This window comes from Gorilla gorilla, chromosome 2 (assembly GCF_029281585.2).
Source record: "Gorilla gorilla gorilla isolate KB3781 chromosome 2, NHGRI_mGorGor1-v2.1_pri, whole genome shotgun sequence".
NCBI classification, from domain to species: Eukaryota; Metazoa; Chordata; class Mammalia; order Primates; family Hominidae; genus Gorilla; species Gorilla gorilla.
The window spans coordinates 119,463,894-119,483,747 of NC_086017.1; the positions used below are offsets into that span (position 1 = coordinate 119,463,894).

Genomic DNA, 19,854 nt, shown 5'->3' on the forward strand with positions numbered 1-19,854 from the left:
AACTGAGGCACACACTGATAGTAAAGAAGCACAACTGGAATTCATATCTAGGCAGCTTGGTTCCTGAATTCATGCTTTTAATCACTACACAAAATTAGTGTTATGAAACACCATCAGTAAAAATCAGATTAGCTCAGCTTTGCCAGTCATCAAACATTCAAAGCCTACACTCTGCATGGGGCTATAAAAGTGTGGGAGAAGTACAGAAGAATGAATAATCTCCTTTCACATGATACCTATCTCTCTTTGCATACTCAGATCTTGCTCTCATGAAGTCTGCACAAAGACATTCACCATTAAAAATACAAATACTGTCAACCAAAATGGTTAAAATTAAGAAATATGAAAACATCAAGGGTTGGTGTGGAATGAGTGATGGCAAATTTCACATATTGCTAGTGGGAAGATAAAATGGCATATTTCAGAAAATTGTTTGGCAGTTTCAACTAAAACGGAACATATGCCTGCCCAATGCTCTAACAATTCTACTCCTAAGTATATAAATGTGTGCATATATCCACAAAAAATGTATGTCTACAACAGCTTTATTCTTAATTCCACCCAAGAAATGTAAACAACTCAAATGTCTATCAACAGGAAAGTGTATGTAAACTGTAGTACACTTATACAATAGAATTCTACACATCAATAACAAAAAAAAAATGAAGTAGTGGTACATGTGCAACATGAATTTCACAGATTATATTGAGTGGAAAGGCCAGACACAAGAGTACATATTGTATGAGTCTACTTACCCAAACCTTATGTGAAGGGGCAATGAAGAAACCCTATGGGGCTAGAAATGTTCTGTATCATGATACAGGTGGTAGCTACTCTACCTATATGTTAGCTACCAATATCGTAGCTACGGTACCTATATATTAAAAACTATCAAACTCTTCACTTAAGATTACTGCACTTTATGCTCTGTATGTATTTTATCTCTTAATTACAAAAAGTCCTTTGTAGTAGTAACCTGAAGCCAGTGCTCTTCATACCTTTGCAACAACGGTAGAAGAGTTTTCTGTAAACCCCTTGAAAGTTTAGGAATACAGTAAAGGCCCCATCCCATATTTTGTTTAAGTCTCTCTTTTTGTTTTGTTTTGTTTTTGAGACGGAGTCTCACTCTGTCACCCATGTTGGAGTGCAGTGGTGCGATCTCTACTTATGCAACCTCAGCCTCCCGAGTTCAAGCGATTCTCCAGCCTCAGCCTCCCGAGTAGCTGGGACAACAGAGAGATGCCACGCCCAGGTAATTTTTGTATTTTTAGTAGAGACGGGGTTTCGCCATGTTGGTCAGGCTGGTCTCAAACTCCCGACCTCAGGTGATCCGCTCGCCTCGGCCTCCCAAAGTGCTGGGATTACAGGTGTAAGCCACTGTGCCTTAAATCTCTTTCAGTGCACAACCTACCTGTTTATTCAAAGAAAGGTAATGCTTCAGAATAGCATACAAAATGCTTCCGATTTTAAATTAAACTGACTGCCCTGCTTATTCTGCGGCTTCTGGAGCCTATGCTAATTCAGAAGCAAAGCCTTAAGCATTTAACAGCTAACACCTTAATTATTAGGTTTGCAGGCACTTCTTAAAATAAAGAATGAAAAAGAGAAAACAAATGTACTTAGGAGATGGGCACTTGAAGTAGGGAAAAGAGGAGCACCAGTGAAGCTCAAGATAAGACAGACACATTTAATACAACAGCAGCTTCACTAACCGCTGCTGTTGCTCTACTACTGGAAATCATTTTTTTCCTGTAATATTTTACAAATTTTTGGCACATTAGTCTTTTATCATAGGGTTAATATAATACAATATATTTTAAAATTATGTTCAATTCTACCTTAACAGAGGAAAGCTGTGACACAGAGAGTTAAAATAAGCCTTAATTGAGCTTTAAAAAAATTAAACTGAGGTCAATGTTAGTTTGAATTCCGTAAATGCAAAACAAATGAAAGCAGAAGATTAAGATCCTAAAACAAACGGAATCGTCTGGACACATATCACTAGAATAGAAAAAAAGGCAATTCAGCATTCTAAGATTAAAAAACTGTAAGCAATGTATTTTGGTAAAGAAAAAGGATTACGCTTACTAGGAAGGGGAAGTGCTTCTTAATGTTGAAATAATGTTTTTCAAGTTTGAGTTCAACCCGAGTTCAAGTAAGAGCAGTAAGCAACAAATTCAATTATAGATTACCGAAGGGCAAAACCAAGTTTTAATCATGACTTTCCGTCACTGAGAATAGTTGTGTATTGAGGGCTTGGTTTCGTAGAAAAACCAAAACTAGAAGCAGAGGAAAAGATAAAGTTCCGAGCTTTTTCCGTTACCTACTCGAAACAACCTGAACTTCCCAACCTTTTGCCCCACTCCCGCTATTCCTAGAGCCTTCAGTGAGCGCTCTTGCCTCTCGCTGCGGCCAGCGGAACCCCGACACTCACTCGCCTTTACCAGTACGAAAAGACAACAGAGGGATCGAAGGACTGTCCTTTCTTTCCCAGGCTGGGGCCGCCACTCCTCGGCCTCACTGTGAAATAAGAATTGCTAGGGGGAGCCCCATCTGTCCTCTACCCCAGAGCCTCTCACCTCCAAGTGCCGCAAAAGCTGAGTGGCGTTCGCCTCTGACTTCACGGCTTTGTACTGACTGACAGTCAGGTGCAAGGACTTCAAGCAGGCAGTGGAGTCCATCGCACCGGCCGCGGCCCGGCTTCGGGACCACCACCGCCCAGCGTGCGCCGGCCTTTAGCTTTCGCCGCGCTTTTTTTGATTTTCGGCCCCACCCCCTTGCTCCCAGAAGCTTCCGGATCCGCTCGGGCTCCGGAAGTCCCTAGGCACCCTAGGGGACCGTTCTCGGTGACGGCCGGGGTGGGCCAGGGGTCGAAGTGTTTTGTGGGTCCCGGACGGGGGTTGGGAGCTGCCCCTGCTAACCCACCCTCGTCTGAGAGGCCGCGAGGTTTCGGCTTGAGATCCCGTGAAGGCGAGAAATCTCGCGATTTCTCGGGAGAGGAATCGGTTAGGAGAAGGGGGATTCCTCATTCAGCTGTGCGGTCTGATTTCGTGCGCTTCCTCGTCCTTCATGTTGGATGGCCAGTTTTTCGTTTGTGCGTCATCCTCTACCTGAGAAATGGTCGCTTGCCCCTAGTCTAGACACGGTGAGGAGCTCTGAGGAGAAGAATCTTGGGCCCTAGATTTTGAGGCGTCCTGGGAGGGGCCTCGTTTTCAAATCTCTCCTACACCCGCCCCTTCTGCCCGGGGATGGTAGTTTCTCAGAGTCAACCTATTGGCATTATGTGGCAAATTAGTCATGCCCTGACCAAAGTATTTGTCACATTTATTCGAGAAGACTACCTCCTGCTGACCCTGGGCCAGGTATTGCTCCGGAGGGTGTTACTCGTTAGCGTCAGTTTTTGTAAGTGAAGGTGTCTGTTTCTCTCTGGCATGATTGATTGTTTTATAATTCTCGATGTCTACGAAAATGGCATTATTATTTGCGTTTTTTAAATCGGAGATAGCTTAATATTATTGCATGTGTATGTAATGAAGCGAGTCAGTTACTGGTTTTGGAGCTTTTTGCTTAATTTTTCCTAACGTCGAATAAAGCTTTAAAAACCAGGATGTAGAAATTGTAAGAATAGGGTACATTTCCATTTAATTAAATCGTTTATCAGAAATCATGTTTTTTCACTTCAAAAAAAAATTTTTGAATTACTAGATTTTTGAAGACAGGTTTGGTGTTTTGGTTTTGTTTTTTATAAAAGTTTAAAACTAAATCTGAAAGATAAAAATGATTTAACCAGTTGGGACATTCATGTAAAAATCTTTGGGTAGCTTATGTGTTCATTTATGCTTTCATTCATTCCGTAAACAATTATAGAGCGTGTAACATGGGTTAGAAACTGCCAGTCAGGGAACAGAGATGAAGATAGTATCCCCTGCTGCGAGGGAACTGTCTAGTAAGGGAAACATACAAAATAGTACTTTTGAAATTCACCACATAGATGAGAGGCACCATGCAGTAACATGCAGCAGTGGTAAAGAGTAGAGAACCAGGTTGCTTACAGATTCTAGCTCCACCTTTGACGATGTGACTCTAGGCGAGTTCTCACTGCTGCAGAATCTTCATTAGGTAAAATCTGGCCAAGGGAGATACCTGGTTCATAGGACTGTTCATTCAATAAGTAATTCATTGAGAATCTACAATGTGCTAAGCACTTTTCTAGACACAATAGACTCAGTGAAAAAAACAAAAATACTACTGGCATGCAACTTACATTTTGGTAGGGAACCAAATAATAAACACAATAAATAAGTAAGGAAAATGATATAAAGAGAAAAATAGACGTTATTACTCTAGAATAATGTTGGTAATTGATAAGGGAAATGGGAAGGTGACCTTATTAAGAAAGCAACATTTGGGGAAATGCTTCAAGGAGTTGAGAAAGGGAGCCGTATTCTATGGGAAAAGGTTTTTAGATAGAGGAAATGGCAAAGAAAGGCCCTAAAGTGGGATACTGTATGCCAGAAACAAGGATGCCATGTGGCTAGTGTAGAAAGAACGAGGAGGAGAGGAGTAGAGATGAGGTCCTATACGGTCTTGGAGATGGTTAAAAAATGAATTAATGTAAAGTGTCAGCTGTCATCTGGCATAATTAATTTCTCAGTGTTACAGTCAGTGCCTCATTGGCAAATGAAGCGATCAGAGTTTGATAGTGTTGGACTTTTCATCTGTGATGATGTGTCAGCATCGTCCCCATTCAGAGGCCCAGGGTAATGCGCAAAGCTGCGTGCTATCAGTGCCATCTTTGTTGGATTTTGACTTAAGGAGTCATACAAGTTTTGTATTCTCTTCTGTAATTAATATCAAATGTCTTTCTCAAAAAATCTTCACCAAAATTGATGTTGTAAGTTTAGTAAGATGGATCTTTTCTAGCTGTGATAAGTCTTGACATTTTTAATCAGAGATACTTGCATATCCTAATTTGAGAAACACCAATCCATACTTTTAGGCCTCAAAAAGGGAAGAAAAGGAGCAGGAGGCCGGGAGCAGTGGCTCACGCCTTTAATTTCCAGTTTTTTGGGAGACTAAGGCAGGAGGACCTTGAACCCAGGAGTTGGAGCCAGCCTAGGCAACATAGCGAAACGCCATCTCTACAAAAAATGAAAAAATTAGCCGGGCATGGGTGTGCTCACTTGTAGTCCTAGCTACTCTGGAGGCTGAGTTGGGGGGATCACTTGAGGCTGCAGTGAGTGTGATTGTGCCACTGCACTGTAGCCTGGGTGGCAGAGTGAGACCCTGTCAAAAAAAAAAAAAAAAAAAAGAGATGAGTCTGGGTCCCAATGACCAAAGGCCTTATTAGCCTTAAACTTGGACTCCATCTTGAAGTCGGTGGCAATCTCTGGTTTTAAACTGGCACCTGGTCTAGTCAGGTTTGTTTTTAGATTGATTACTCTGGTAGCTGAATGAACTATGATTTTGGGGAGGATAAGACTGGAAAGAGGGACACTAATTTTCTGGAGCCTTCTAAAGGATAACCAGGATAATTGAGGTGGAGATAGAAAAGAGGTGACAAATTCGAGAAGTATATATGAAGTAAAATAGGTAGGATTTGGTGACTGATAGTGGATGTGAGGCGTGAAGAGAGGGATGAGTCTAGCAGATACTAAGTTTTTAGGTTGGATGAATGAGAAGATACAGATACTGCTGAGTTAGTTAATAGTATTAAGGGTGTGCCAGGCGTAGTGGCTCATGCCTTTTATTCCAGCACTTTGGGAGGCTGAGGCAGGAGGATCTCTTGAGCCCAGGAGTTCAAGACCAGCTTGGGCAATATGGTGAAACCCCACCTCTACTAAAAATACAGAAAATTAGATGGGTGTGGGTGGTGCATGCCTGTAGTCCCAGCTACTCTGGAGGCTGTCATGGGAGGAACACCTGAACCTGGGAAGTCAAGGCTGCAGTAAGCCATGTTTGCCCCACTGCACTCCATCCTGGGCAATGTGGGCAACAGGAGGGAGACCCTGTCTCAAAAAAAAAAAAAAAAAGTATTCAGGTTATATTTTATGTTCAATGAGATTTTATATAGTTTGTCATACTGTCTTGTTCCATTCTTATTATGTTTATTTATCATTACGTTTATTCTAATAGAGATTGGTTTACTTAGACTTTCTACCTATATATCATCTGCAAATAATTACCTCACCTCTTCCAGTATTTGTTGTCTTACATTATTGCATTAGTGTAAGCTCCAAAATATGGAAAATCATGTTAACTTTGAACAGCTTTTTTACATTACTTAATTTAATGAGAATGAACAGTGTTTTAACACTTAGTATAATTTGTGCTATTGGCTTTTGATATTCATCATGTTTAAGAGATCGGCTTTTGTATCTGTTTCATTCTAAAAAATGTCTGCCAAAAATTATCCAGTTTTCACATTTATATATTTTATTTTTCACTTTAAAATTATAACACAGTGGATTATGTTGCCTTTTTGTTCTTGGGATAATAATAGTTTACACTTATTGAGCATTTGCCATGTGCCAAGCACTGTCCTAAGGACTTTCTACTTACCTATCTAATCTTTATAACAACCCCATGCTGTAGGAACTATTATGATTTCCATTCTAGAGATGAAAAAACTAAGATAGGAAGGGGAAGTAATTTGCCCAAGGTCATGTAGACAGTAGTAACAATCCTATGTTTTTCTTTGCTTCAGGTTTTGATTTGCTGGTATTTTATTCAGGATTTTATTATATACCTGTTCATAAGTGAGCATTTTCAGTAATATTTTTCTTTATTCTCATATCAAATTTGAATTATATGTTACCATTGAAAAAGAAATTGGAAGTGTTTCATCTTTTTTTATGCTGTGGGATAATAAGAATCATAGAAATTATCTGATCCTTGTAGGCTGTACACAGCTGTCCTGTAAAATCATTAAGCTTGATAGCTTATTTAGTGGTAGATGGTAGAAATTTAGCAAATATTTGAATTTCTTTCTTTCTTTTTTTTTTTTTTAAATATGGTTTCACTCTGTTGCCCAGGCTGGAGTGCAGTGGCATGATCACGGCTCATTGCAGCCTTGACCTCCCCAGGCTTATCTTCCCACCTCATCCTCCCTGGGACCACAGGCATGCCCCACTATGCCAGGATAATTTTTCTATTTTTTGTAGAGATGGGGTTTCACCATGTTGCCCACGCTGGTCTCAAACTGCTGGTCTCGAACTCCTGGTCTCGAGTGATCCGCTCACCTCAGCTTCCTAAAGTCCTGGGATTATAGGCATGAGCTAACATGCCTGACCTTGAATTTCTAGTATAGTTACGGATCTGATCATTTATTCTGCCTTTCCTTAATTGTAGATATAGAGCTTTTTAGCATAATAATTGTTTCTCTATATTAAAAATTTACCGATAAAAAGTTGCATTCAGTATTCCAGTAATTCTCTTAATCTCATAGTAGTTTTAAATTTCCATTTTCATTCTAATGTTATCTATATTTTTTTCTTAGTTGGGCTTTCCAAGGGTTTGTCCATTTTATTCAGCTTTTCAAGAACCAACTTTCATTTTATTAATTCTCATTTTTCTTTGATTTCAGAATCACCACTGTTGTCTTTATTAATTTCATCCGTATACATTCATCTTTTATTTACTTTGTTGTTTTTCTAGGTTTTTAAAAGTTGAAGTCTTAGCACACCTAGGTTTTTAAAAGTTGAAGTCTTAGGACATCTCTCTCTCTCTCTCTCTCTCCCCTCCCCTACCCCCTCCCTCCCTGCCCCCCCCCCCCCCAATATATATATCACTTTTAAGTTTGGGGTACATGTGCAGGTTTGTTACATAGGTAAACTTGTGTCATGGGAGTTTGTTGTACAGATGACTTCATCACCCAGGTTTTAAGCCTAGTACCCGTTAGTTATTTTTCCTAATCCTCTTCCTCCTCCCACCCTCTGCCCTCCGATAGTGCCCAATGTGTGTTGTTCCTCTGTATGTGTCTATGTGTTCTTTCCATTTAGCTCCCATTTATGAGTAAGAATATGCGGTATTTGATTTTCTTGCATTAATTTGCTAAGGATAATGGCCTTCAGATCCATGCATGTTCCTGAAAAGGACATGATCTCGTTCTTTTTTATGGCTGCATTCCTTAGTATATTTTTAAATAAAAATCATTTATTTTATGCCATGTATTTTATATTTTGGTTTTGTTTTGTGTTTTTTTCTTCACAGCAGAAAGTAAAGGCTAATAGACCAAAAACTTTTAAAAAGACAGTAGCCAAAGTAAACATCTCCATTTCACTTAAAAAATGTATGATAATTTTAACCAGTCAGGTAAATACATTTTTAAATGCTAATAGTCATTTATTCATCAAATGTTTATTGAATGCCAGTTCTTTTACAAAGAGATTAGATTTTGTTGGTGAAATAGACAAACCAGAATAAGTACTATTAAGAGAAATAGAATACTGTGGAAACACATGGTATTTTTTAGGGTAAAATATTAAGTATCCACTTCCTTCATTCTTCAAGGATTAGCATAAAATTTCTCTTCGTGATTTTGTTGTTGTTGTTGTTGTTGTTGTTGTTTTGTAGGGGAGACAGCATCTCACTTGGTTGCCCAGACTGGAGTGCAGTAGCATGATTAATAGCTTATTGCAGCCTCTAGCTCCTGGGCTCCAGTAATCCTCCCACTTTAGCCTCTGAGTAGCTGGGACTACAGGCATGCACCACCACACCTGCCTAATTTTTAAATTTTTTTTAGAGACAGGGTCTTGCTGTGTTGCCTAGGCTGGACTCAATCTGCTGGCCTCAAGCAATCCTGCCTCAGCCTTCCAAAGTGCTGAGATTACAGACATGAGCCACCACACCCACCTGTAAAGTTTTATTACTGTCTGTACTTCAGATTTTGCATAGATATTTTCTGTAATTTATAGTTTCAGAAATACACCTGATGGAAGTAAATAACACTTGCTCGGCATCTTGTAACTCAAATTTAGGGCTGTCTAGCTCCTTTATTTCTTCTGGAAAAATCTAGAAAGAACATATTGTCTTCTATCCTGAATATATAATCTCTAGTAACCAGGGTTTAAGTAATAGTAGATGAATTAGACTGAATGAAGACTTGAATTATAGTTTTGACAGAACTGCAGAGTTTGCAGAATACTAAGTTTTGTAATATGGGAATTATACCGGGGTGTGAACACAGGGCTAATTGTTCATTCATTCATCTCCTGTATACTTAATGAACACTTGATGCTAGGTCCATTTCTAGGTTCTGGGGATACAGCAATGAATCAAATAGACAAAAATTTCTGCCCAAGTTGTTTTCTTATAATGGAGGATATAGACAATAAGGCATATAAGTAAAATTACATGAATGATAGCGGTAAGTATTAGGGAGTGAAAAAAGGGAGGAGGAATAGGAAGTATCAAAGTCAGGATAAGGTGTTACAATTTTAGATAGGATGGAGTGCTAATTGATGTATGCCGAATAACAAATCACCTCAAAACACAGTGGTTGAGACCATGAGCGTTTATTTCTTGCCCACAGATTTGTGGTTGACTGCAGTTTGTCTGCTCCAGGCCTGATTTGACTGGGTGGCTGTGCTTCAGCCTTTTCGTGGAGAGGGGCAGATACCTGGATTTCTATTTAGGTTATGTTGTGATGTTAGACATCCAGGAGAGATTGAGTAGGCTATCAAATTACTGGTAGTTAAAGGAGCAGTCAGGGTTGGAGATAGAAATTGAAAGCCTTGAGACTAAATGATATAGGACCAAGTATGGATAGAAAAGACATTTTAGGACTGAACTCCCAGATATTTAAGTATTTAGAGGTTGGAGAAGTGTGGACGAACTGGCAAAGGAGACAGAAGTTAACTGCAAGAAGACACAGGTTCTGTCTTGACGCCATGGTTGTCTACAGGTACCAGTTTTACTTGTAGCATATGAGCTGCCTCTTGACTTCTAAAGGAGAATTTTAGGTTGGCCAAGAAGGCTGTTACAATCTACACACGGGCTCCCTCTTTACATCTGCCTTCAGAGGCCTTGAGGTATGCAGAAGGGTGGGTGAGTTCATTTTTTAAAGCAATATTGAGTGCTTAGCGTGTGCCAGGTGCTATTCTAGGCACCAAGGAATGAAAACTAAGTTTTCCTAACTTCATGGGGCTTATATTCCAGTGGGGACATGAAGCCAAATCTAAAACTGAGGGATTATTCAGTAGACATAAATGGCTGGTAGAACAAAAGTTTCACTGGCCCAGTTACTAAAGCATGAAATCGGAAATCCTGCAGTAGAAAATTGGCAGAGGTCTAGGCATGGGGTCATTTAGATAACCATGTGCCCAATATAGCTAAAATAATTCAAATGCTAATATTAATCTGATTCTACCCCTTATGCAGAGTCAGGAAACTAAGTGTATGATTAGTGTCAACTCATATTTTTCAGAAATGTTACCTTTGTCACAAAGCCAGAAAATCTAAAAAAAATTAATTCTCCTTTTACAATTATTTTTCCTGTTTTCTTTCACAAGTATCAAGTATTACAGTTCAGCTAAACTCTAAATGATTTGCCCAACCATGAAGTTAACTTTCACTTTTCAAACAGTTTCTGCTTTTTCTTTTTATACATTTCACAGCATTCAACTTTAGGTTAAGAGTACAAGGTTTGAATATTTTGGATATATATTCCCCCATTTTCATATCTTATACCACATCTCAAATCTAATCACATCAATCCCAGAATAAGAATGTTGCCTTGCCTTTTTTTTTTAATGCAAGTACTATCCATTGTTTCTGAATCCAGTGTTAAGTATAAGTAGAGTGTAAGTAAAGATGAAAATGATATACTTTTAAGTTAAGGAACAGTAATCCTGGTAATTACTATTTCTTGAAGACCTATCTTCAAGATAGGTGCAGAGCATGGGTCTTTGCTTATCTCACTTTTAAATTTCTGGTCTTTCAGAAAATAAATACTATCAGGCTTATGAAATGAGTGGATATCTATTTCCTGAATTAAAATGTGAAGCTGTTTTCAAAGACAGTAGTGTCCAAAGTACAGTATGCACACCTCAGGGGATATGTGAAACTGTCTGTTGAGGTGTGGGAACAAATATTAAAACGTTTTTTACTTACTTTTATCTTATTCTTTTTTTATGTTATAATAATTATGCCTGCATATAATTTATAAGTGAATTGATATTCTTATATTTTCAGCATATTCTCAGATCTTTTACTGTTTTAGGGCTATGTGATCAAAAAAGTTTGGAGATTTCATTTTTAAAAATCTTTAACTTTGAGAGATCATTTAGCCAGGTGTGAACTATTGTCCATTTCATTGTTTATTTCAGTACCATGTATAGTATCTGAATTGTTTTGTTGAATAGAAAAACTCTTAGCAAAAACTAGTGTGACTAGTGACTATGAAATATTAGGCTGGCATGATTAATAACTTTTATAGTATTACTAAGAATGTGTAAATAGTTTCATTTCTGAGTATGCATATGTGCATATTATCTAGTCCAGCTCATAATTATACATTAAGCTTATATAAAATTAAATATGTTACTAGAAGTAATGGGACATGGAAGAAAATAGAATTGCAGTTGGTAAAATTTGGGCATGAATTTCTACTCTTACGGATTTATTAGCTATGAGACTCTATAAGCCTCAGTTTCTTAATTTTTAAAACTTATTACAATAATGTTTTTCTTCCATAGTTGTGTAAAGATCAGATGTTTATTCAAGGTGCATAGCTTAGAGCGTGGCACATAGGAGCTGATGAAAATTAAGCTTATTTTCAATGCAACCCAAGGTAGTACACTCAGTTAATATTATATGAAAAAAAATTCTTTGTAACCAAAAGCTCGCTCTGCCTTCTTACTTACACCCTTCTTACAATGTATGCTTTTCTGAGATAACAATGAGCTGCCAGTTTTCTTACATGGGGTGGAGCAAGCTGGAGGTGGATAGGGCAAGCTTTCATTGGTGGTGGTAGAGGCAAGTACATGAAAGAAGTATTCCCATTCCCTATTTGATTACCATCTCTGCGTGTGTTATGTCTCAGGATTCTCCCTTCTTTTCTCATTATTATCTAACAACTATAATGACAACATAATATTTTTAAATTGCTGAAAATATTCCACCTTTGGAGTATGTGCTTAGGGGTAGTATATGCTTCTTCCAGTGGTTTCTAGCTACGTTTCTGAAGAGTGTGGTTTTAGCAGTGCTATCTGTAAATGTTTGAAACTGATGGCTTGTTTAGTATCTGGATAGTTTTTCAGGTAAATCCTAACTTGTGCATATTCATTGTAGGCACATTCCAACTATTCAAAACAAATTAATATGTATACTATAGGTTTACCTGTGTAAGTCCAAAAGTAACTAATTGAATAGATCTGAACAGAATTTAAAACCTGCTTAAGACAAGATGTTAATTTTGCTTTAGGAAAGGATGTTTCCCATGTTAGCAGATTTGTAACAAGGGGTGATGAGTATACATTATAAGGCTCTTATTTCCTGGTTTAAGCAGATATATTGCTAACAGTGATCTTTGCAAAGTGGCAAGAGCTAATATAAACAGTGATCTTTTGGGATAGAAAATACCTTCCAGTTTCTGATAACTTTTGCAAAGATTTTTCCACCATCATCCATAAGTTCTGGAGTTTGACTAAGCAAACTGTATATTCTTTGGGAGCAAATAATATTTTAGCTACTGGTGTCTAGGTGTATTTATTTTGTAGCTTTACCAGGAAGTTAAACAAATTTAAAAATGGAGAAATTAACAGTAAATTATAAAACCAAGTAATCAGTATATTTTGTTCATACTAATTATTGCTAATACAAAATATTGGTGCAACTTGTTAACTTGTTATTCTTTGAGTCTAACCTAATGGCCTCAGCCATTTTTGTCTACACAGAGCTCACTAACATACGAGAAATAAAGACTTTCATAGTGCTGTAACCACAGAACAACTGCACAGTGGACAAAATGTTTGTGTCCCCCCTCATTCAGTGTTGAAATCCTAACCCCCAATGTGATAGTATTAGGAGGTTGGGCCTTTGGGAGATAAATTAGGTCATGAAGGTGGAGCCTTCATGAGCAGGATTGTAAAAGGCCAGAGAGCTCCCTCACCCTCTTTCTACCATGTGAGGATACAACCAGAAGTTAGAAGTCTGCAGCCCAGAAGAGCACCCTTATCAGAACCAACTTTGCTGACACATTGATCTCAGACTTCTAGCCTCCGGAACTGTGAGAAATAAATTTCTGTTGTTTCTATAGTACTTTACTATAGCAGCCCCAATGACTAAGACAGTCATTTCAAAAGCCACAAAGAATGGCTAGTTATTGCTGCTAATCTAGCAGATGTACTCAGATCAACAATAGTTAAAATTCTGATTCCAAGGAACTCCTATCACAAAATGTCCTGCCATGTTCTTTGAAAGTGTTTTCTTCAGTGTTTTTAAGGGTTGAAGTGACCATAGCATCTTAATGTGTCAACTTTGAGGAGTTTTTTGGAATTCTTTTGGTAAAATTTAGCAGAAGTGATAACTAGCAGTGTCAGAGCCTGCTTGTTAACAGGCCCATGATCTTCTGGAGTACATTTAATTCAATGTTGAGTTAGGAAATCCAGCTTTTCAAAATAGCTATCAAAATTTTAACCAAGTTGCATGTTCAAGGTGGTGGTATTGCAGCATTGTTTGTAATAGCAATTTTTTTTTAAAGTCAAACCTAGAGACAGCTGAAGTTTTTAATCAAAGGTCTGGTAAAATGATACATGCATACATTGGTATATCATGCAGTTTAAAGACTAAAGTAGATGTATATGTGCTGGTGTGAAAAATGCAAGGTGCTGAACAGTGTGCACACATTATGTTGTCTTTTGTGTCATGTGATGTATTTGAAAAATAATTTTTTATCCCATTTCTTAAATCTCATTAACATTCCTTTCCAAACAATAGCATTTCTCCTTCACAGTAGGGAATTAGAAGAAAAGTTAATTAATTTTGCTGCAAGCCTAAACAGTTAAATGATGATGATTATGATTATGAAAATGGTGATGATAGGAACACTTATATAGTGCTTACTACGTGCCAGGTACTATTCTATTATGTCTTTTAAGCATTTAATCTTTACAACCCTATGAAGGAGGTACTGTTGTACCTCCTATGGATCCCTATGTTTTAGATAAGGAATACCCTTACAGTAGTTTAAGAGCACTGTAATCACTCTGTAAGGGTATGCTTTGACACACACGCTGCTTTGACACTCACTAGCTAGCTGTGTGATTTTATGTGAAATTAATAAACTTTCTCTGTGCTTCAGCTTGCTTATCTAATGAAGAAACTCAAATAATTTTGACATTAATGGATATCTAGATACTTTATGTCATTTTGCTTTCTTGTAGACATAAGTTTGTTTGTGTCTGTACATGTTGTATAATATCAGGATGGTCTTATTTTTCTTCCCCAGAACAATCTCTAGGTCCACTTAATTAAGCTTGTTAATCTTAACTCATTCATTTAGCTGAGTGTTTCTCAATGGAGAGTAATTTTATGCCCCAAGGGATACTTGGCAATATCTGGAGATATCGTTGATTGCCACAATGGGGCTGAGGTGTGTGGATGTGTGGGTGTGGGTGTGTGTTGGTGGGGAGCTGCCTCTGGCATCTGGTGGACGGAGGCTAGGGATGCTGTGAAACATCTTAAAAATGGATAGGAAAACTTCCCGTAACAGGGTTATCCAGGCTGGAATGTCAGTAGTTCCAAAATTGAGAGACCCTGATATACTGGGCATAGGAAAAGTTCTTAAAAACTGAATTCCTTTCCTGAAAAAGACAAAATATATTACTTTGTTTTAAGCTAGTAGCGTGGAGAAAAGTATGAGCTTTATTTTTATTGTTTTCCACACTGATACTCACTTTTTCCTCCTGGCATTGTATAATCTGTAAGTGCTAGAGTTGACAAGGGAGGGAAATTCACGGGACATCCACCCACACTTTGAAATGTAAACTTGTTGGCATATTAGAGTCTCTATCTTGGCCAGGTATTTTTGAAATCAACCCAGTAGTGCCATAGATAGTTGTTTTTGGATAAACATAGAGATTGACCCTTCTGGTGTTAAAGCTTGAAACTTGTATTTATTTGAGTTTCTTCCTCAGGAAACGACCTTCAGGCTTCTCAAAAAAAAGTATCCAAGAACTGAAAATTACGAGATCACTTCACCAGATGCCTCTTTGCCCCTCCCTAGTTATTGTTTTTTTGCACATTATTACATTTCTTCCCTGCTATATAAACCCGTAGTTTTAGTCAGGGAGATAGATTTGAGATTGAGCTTCATCTCCCCAGCTGTAGCACCCAATTAAAGCCTTCTTCCTAGGCAAAACTTGTTTCAGTGATTAGCTTTCCAGGCGGCCAGCAGTAGGACCTAGACTGAACCCTTGGTATTTTGGTAACATTTTAGTCAAGATGAACATTTGAGTGGATTTTTATAAAAATGTTCCTATATACAGTTTAGGAAGGTGATAGTAACACAAGTTAAATGTTTAAGTGGATTATTAAAAAATTATGCATAAGAGCTGTGCCTGCTTTGATGTGAATAAACACAGCTTTAAAAATGGAAACAAAATACCTTTACAACTAAAAAAAAAAATTGTTAAAATTTCAGTAAGTAAGAGGGAAAGTAGGAACTGAGAGTTCAGGTAGAAGGAACAGTAAGAAAGGCATGTCACTGTTTATTAAGATATGGATGGTATTACCTTATTTTTCAACCAGTAAAACACAGCCTACAGATAAGATCATCTTGGTTAGCGGATAAAGGTGTGCTGTAAATTGACATTGAACTTTAGCTTGCCCTCAGATCAACCAACAAGGACCTAAATAGATTTCTGGAGAAGAGCAGTCTCTTAATCCCAGGAAGTCAGAGTAAGTTTAGTTTACTGCCGACAGGGAAAGTCTATTGAAATGAATACGCTAGGGGAAACTAGATTTACCTTTTTTTTTTTTTCCTTCATGTTAACCCTTTCTTAAAAGGTTTCCTCTTCTAGAATGGTAAAAACCTTTGGATTATTTTAGCAGCTCAGTGGTGACATTTCAGGCTGACTACTTCCTTTTGGTTGCTAGGCACTTCGCCTTTCTCGCAACAGAGGCTGTAAAGTGCTACTGCTGTTGCTATTGCTGGTAGTGTTTGCCACACATACCTGTTTAGCTCCTGGGAAATGATGAGATTGATGATTCTTTCTCCTGGAAAACCTTTCATCACAGAGATTCATCTCAGGTTGTATTTTGAGCAAGCTGAAAAAGCCGTAGCCTTTCTTAACTCTGTTAATTTGGGATCCAAGTATCTTTTTGATTTGTTGATTAATTTTCCACCCATTTCTTTTTCAAGCTGAACACTGAACAGCTTAGCAGAGGCCTTCTGTCCTCTCTTATCTCATCACCAGAGGATTTTCCTCCCTTCTTTTCATCCTTGCTGTGATCTATGCAAACAGCTACTGGCCAAAGAAGAGCTTAGCAGAGGGGGAGGACTCCAAGTCTGAGCTTTGATAAATTCTGGAAATGAGGGGATTGTTGTCTGGAAAAGGCGTACATTTGTATTCTCTAGCTATGAAATAATGCCTTAACTGTTGTTACTTTTTATTAAAATAACACGGAGAATTATAGAAACCATAAAAGTAGTTTGATCACAGTTCTAAAATCCTTACAGTTATGTCTTTTTCTATACAGCTTTATTAAAGAGATGAAGCAGATCTGATCTAGTGTGAATGACAAGGTTTATTCAACCTCTCTGCTTCGTTATTAGCTGTAGTTTGTATCTTTCATCAGTATTTGAACAGAGAATACAAATTAAAATATGACTTGGCTTACTGAATTTTTGAAATGAGTAAAACTATAAAATAACAATTAGCTAGGAAAACTGTATTCATTCTATGTAGGCAAGATGTAATACAGCAACGAAGTGTTTTTGTTGGGGATGAGCAAGAAATTAAGAGATACTAGAAGAAAGCTCTTTTAAATGAAATTTAGAAGGAAATCTCTCTCTCTGTGTATATATGTGTAATTTTGTGTTTTAAGATACCAGTAGCAAATTGTTGCAGAATTATTCTTGTCTCTTAATACTTTCTGTGTTACTTAGAGTTGGTGTGAGTCAGATGTAGAATATTGGTATGTGGTATCATAATTAGGAATACTTGTTTTACAGATGATTTCCACAGGACTTCTTGTAGTCCTTATACCAGGCCTGAGTTGCCCCCTCCCTTGATCTAAGCTTACTGAAAAGATACACAGACCTCAGGGTTTTTTAGATGGGTTCAGGTTCTGCATTTACTTCTTCCTGTCTGTGGTAAATTGCTTTTTTTGGTGGGGGAGGGGCAGGATATCATTAAAACAATGTTTCTTTGAGTAAACACAATCTGAATTCTTAATAAGTGACTTACAGTTGATCTTGTGGAATATATTTTATTGATTTGGGAATTACCCTATGCTGAATTACCTTTTAGTAATGGGCCTAGCTAGAAAGGCTGTACCAATCTAATTTATGGAATTGTATTAAATATGCTGTTACAGAAATGGCTACCCAATTACTGGATAAATAAGCAGTTCAGAGACAACAAATGAGAAACTTCATCCAGTCTTGTGCTTGGCAGCAAGGCAGCCTACGTCCATTTTATTTATGCAGTTGCTGCCACTTTCTTTTCTATTTCTTCTTTTGCCTCAGAGCATATAACAATAGTTTTACATATAATTTAACACTTTCCGGGCTTAGGGTAGGATCAGAAAAGGAAGCCAGCCTAGCACAAAGCACTGGAGTCTAGAGGCTTGAACTTTCAGTAAGAAGTTTAAATGGGACCTGTTTTAGAAGAGTTGTTCTTGGAATAAATAGCTATGTAAATAAATATATATACTTATGATACTCTAGTCTCTTTGTTTTCATTTGTGTTGCCTCAGTGTTATTTTTCTTTCAGGAAGTATCCACAACATCCATTGATATTTGAACCACAGATTGTGCGAGTGTTCTTTACATCCTGTGTCTTCTATTTTATGGAGATGTAGAATCAAGATTTGGGGAAAAAGTAGCTACATGTTGTTTGTAGACTAAAAGAAAACAAAACAGTGCTGTCAAGATTGTATTAAGCAGGAACTCATATATACCTCATGGGAAATAAATTAGTATAAATCTTTTGGGAAGCCATTGAACAATGAAATATTTGTGTCTTTTGATCTATTAATTTTACTTTTGAGAATGTATTGTAAAGAAATAATCACAAATATGGAAAAAGCTGTATGGATAATTGAGTTTATCATGGAACTATTTATAATAGAAAAAAATGGGAAATTAAATGACCAACTATAAGGAAATGGCCAAGGAAATCCCAATCAACCAGCTGTTGTATAGCCATTAAGAATGTTTACGAGGAGGATAAAATAACATGAAAGATTCTTTTGATATAACATTCAGTGGTGAAAAATGTGGGGTAGAACATCTTTTATTTAATATGATTACAAATTGGTAAAATATACCTATACTTGGTAAAAAATAAGCATATTAAAGGATGGGTAGTGATTATGTTTGGGTGGCGAAACTATGGTTCATTTTCTTCTTTTAGTGCAGTTTCAGATTTTCTTCAAATGATCACATTCTGTTTTCATAGTGGGGAGAAAGAGTGTAACTTTCCTACCTTCATAAAAATATTATTTTCCTTACAGCATTAAAGGGCAGTATTTAAAGTCAGTTTGCAAGCAGTGGAATAGATTTTTGTAAAGAAACCTTGTGCAACATGGATTCTCTACCAGATGAATTTTTTGTGAGGTAAGGCCACAGTCCCCAACGTTTTTGGCACCACGGACTGGTTTCGTGGAAAACAATTTTTCCACGGATGGTGGGGGTGCGGGGAATGGTTTTGGGGTGAAACTATTCGACTTCAGATCATCAGGCATTAGATTCTCACAAGGAGTGGGCAACTTAGATCCTTCACATGGGCAGTTCACAATAGAGTTTGCACTCCTATGAGAATCTAATGCTGCTGCTGATCTGACAGAAGGTGGAGCTCAGGTGGTAATGCTTGCCCACTGCTCACTTCCTGCTTGCTGTGCAGCCCAGTTCTTAACAGGCCATGTACCTGTACTTGTCTGTGGCCTGGGGGCTGGGGACCCCAGAGGTAAAGGATAGGTTGACAAAAACCAGCTACATTTGTTGTATTCCTAAAGACATAATGTTTGTTTTTTCCACATAACCTTGGGAAGCCAGTATGAACAGGAAACCCTTATGCTTCAAGACATTTCAACAAGTTTGGTTAGTGGGTGATGTAGACTGGGTGAAATCTAATTTTACAAAAGTTCACTAGGGATTACATCCTCACTGAGGAGCTAAGAATTGAAAAATGTGCCATACCTTATTGTTCAGTCATTCTCACCAAAATGTTTTATGATTTAACAAGTGCTTACATAGACTTACTATGTCAGCATTGTTTTTAGTGTTTTTACATTATGTTTTACTCATAAACCTCATAACAACTCTATGAAGTGAGTGCTGTTATTATCCCTATTTTCTAAAGGGTAATTTAAGCATGATGCAGAAGACCCTGCTGAGTGGTTCAGTGGGCCAAGGCCAAATGACATTCTCTTTTCTCCAAGCAGGGCAAGTTCAGCCCACCTCTACCTCATATAATACTAAACAGGGTCGTATTGGAGATCTCCCTCCAGGCTTGAACTATCTTATATAATAAGCAGTGTGACTTATTAATTTATTTTACAAAAGCATTTACTGATTCCTCGGTGCTTAGGGAATAAAGAGTAAGACAATATTTGTGTACCTAGAGATAGCTTATAATATAGTGGGAAGATATATAAAAAGTAATTATATCTTTAGGCAAATTGCAT

General features: G+C 37.6%; 2 protein-coding genes across 7 annotated transcripts in view; one reads left to right on the top strand and one right to left on the bottom strand.

Moving 5' to 3' along the window:
- The window catches only part of CIP2A (cellular inhibitor of PP2A), a 39,323-nt gene extending 36,360 nt beyond the window's left edge, over positions 1–2,963 (bottom strand). Inside the window, exon 1 of one of the 2 annotated variants that reach the window (XM_019024282.4) lies at positions 2,580–2,963. In XM_019024282.4, coding sequence (XP_018879827.3) covers positions 2,580–2,681 — 102 coding nt within the window. In that variant the 5' untranslated portion in view covers positions 2,682–2,963. The remainder of the gene's footprint in view (positions 1–2,579) is intronic. The other variant, XM_055383533.2, reaches the window with a different exon arrangement.
- DZIP3 (DAZ interacting zinc finger protein 3) overlaps positions 2,786–19,854 on the top strand; it is a 101,924-nt gene continuing 84,855 nt past the window's right edge. For 3 of the 5 annotated variants that reach the window (XM_019024280.4, XM_055383532.2, XM_063704006.1), the window contains exons 1-2: positions 2,786–3,145; positions 18,682–18,784. In XM_019024280.4, coding sequence (XP_018879825.4) covers positions 18,753–18,784 — 32 coding nt within the window. In that variant the 5' untranslated portion in view covers positions 2,786–3,145; positions 18,682–18,752. Of the gene's footprint in view, positions 3,403–16,121; positions 16,253–18,681; positions 18,785–19,854 lie in introns of those variants that run through there. The other 2 variants (XM_019024281.4, XM_055383531.2) reach the window with 2 other exon arrangements.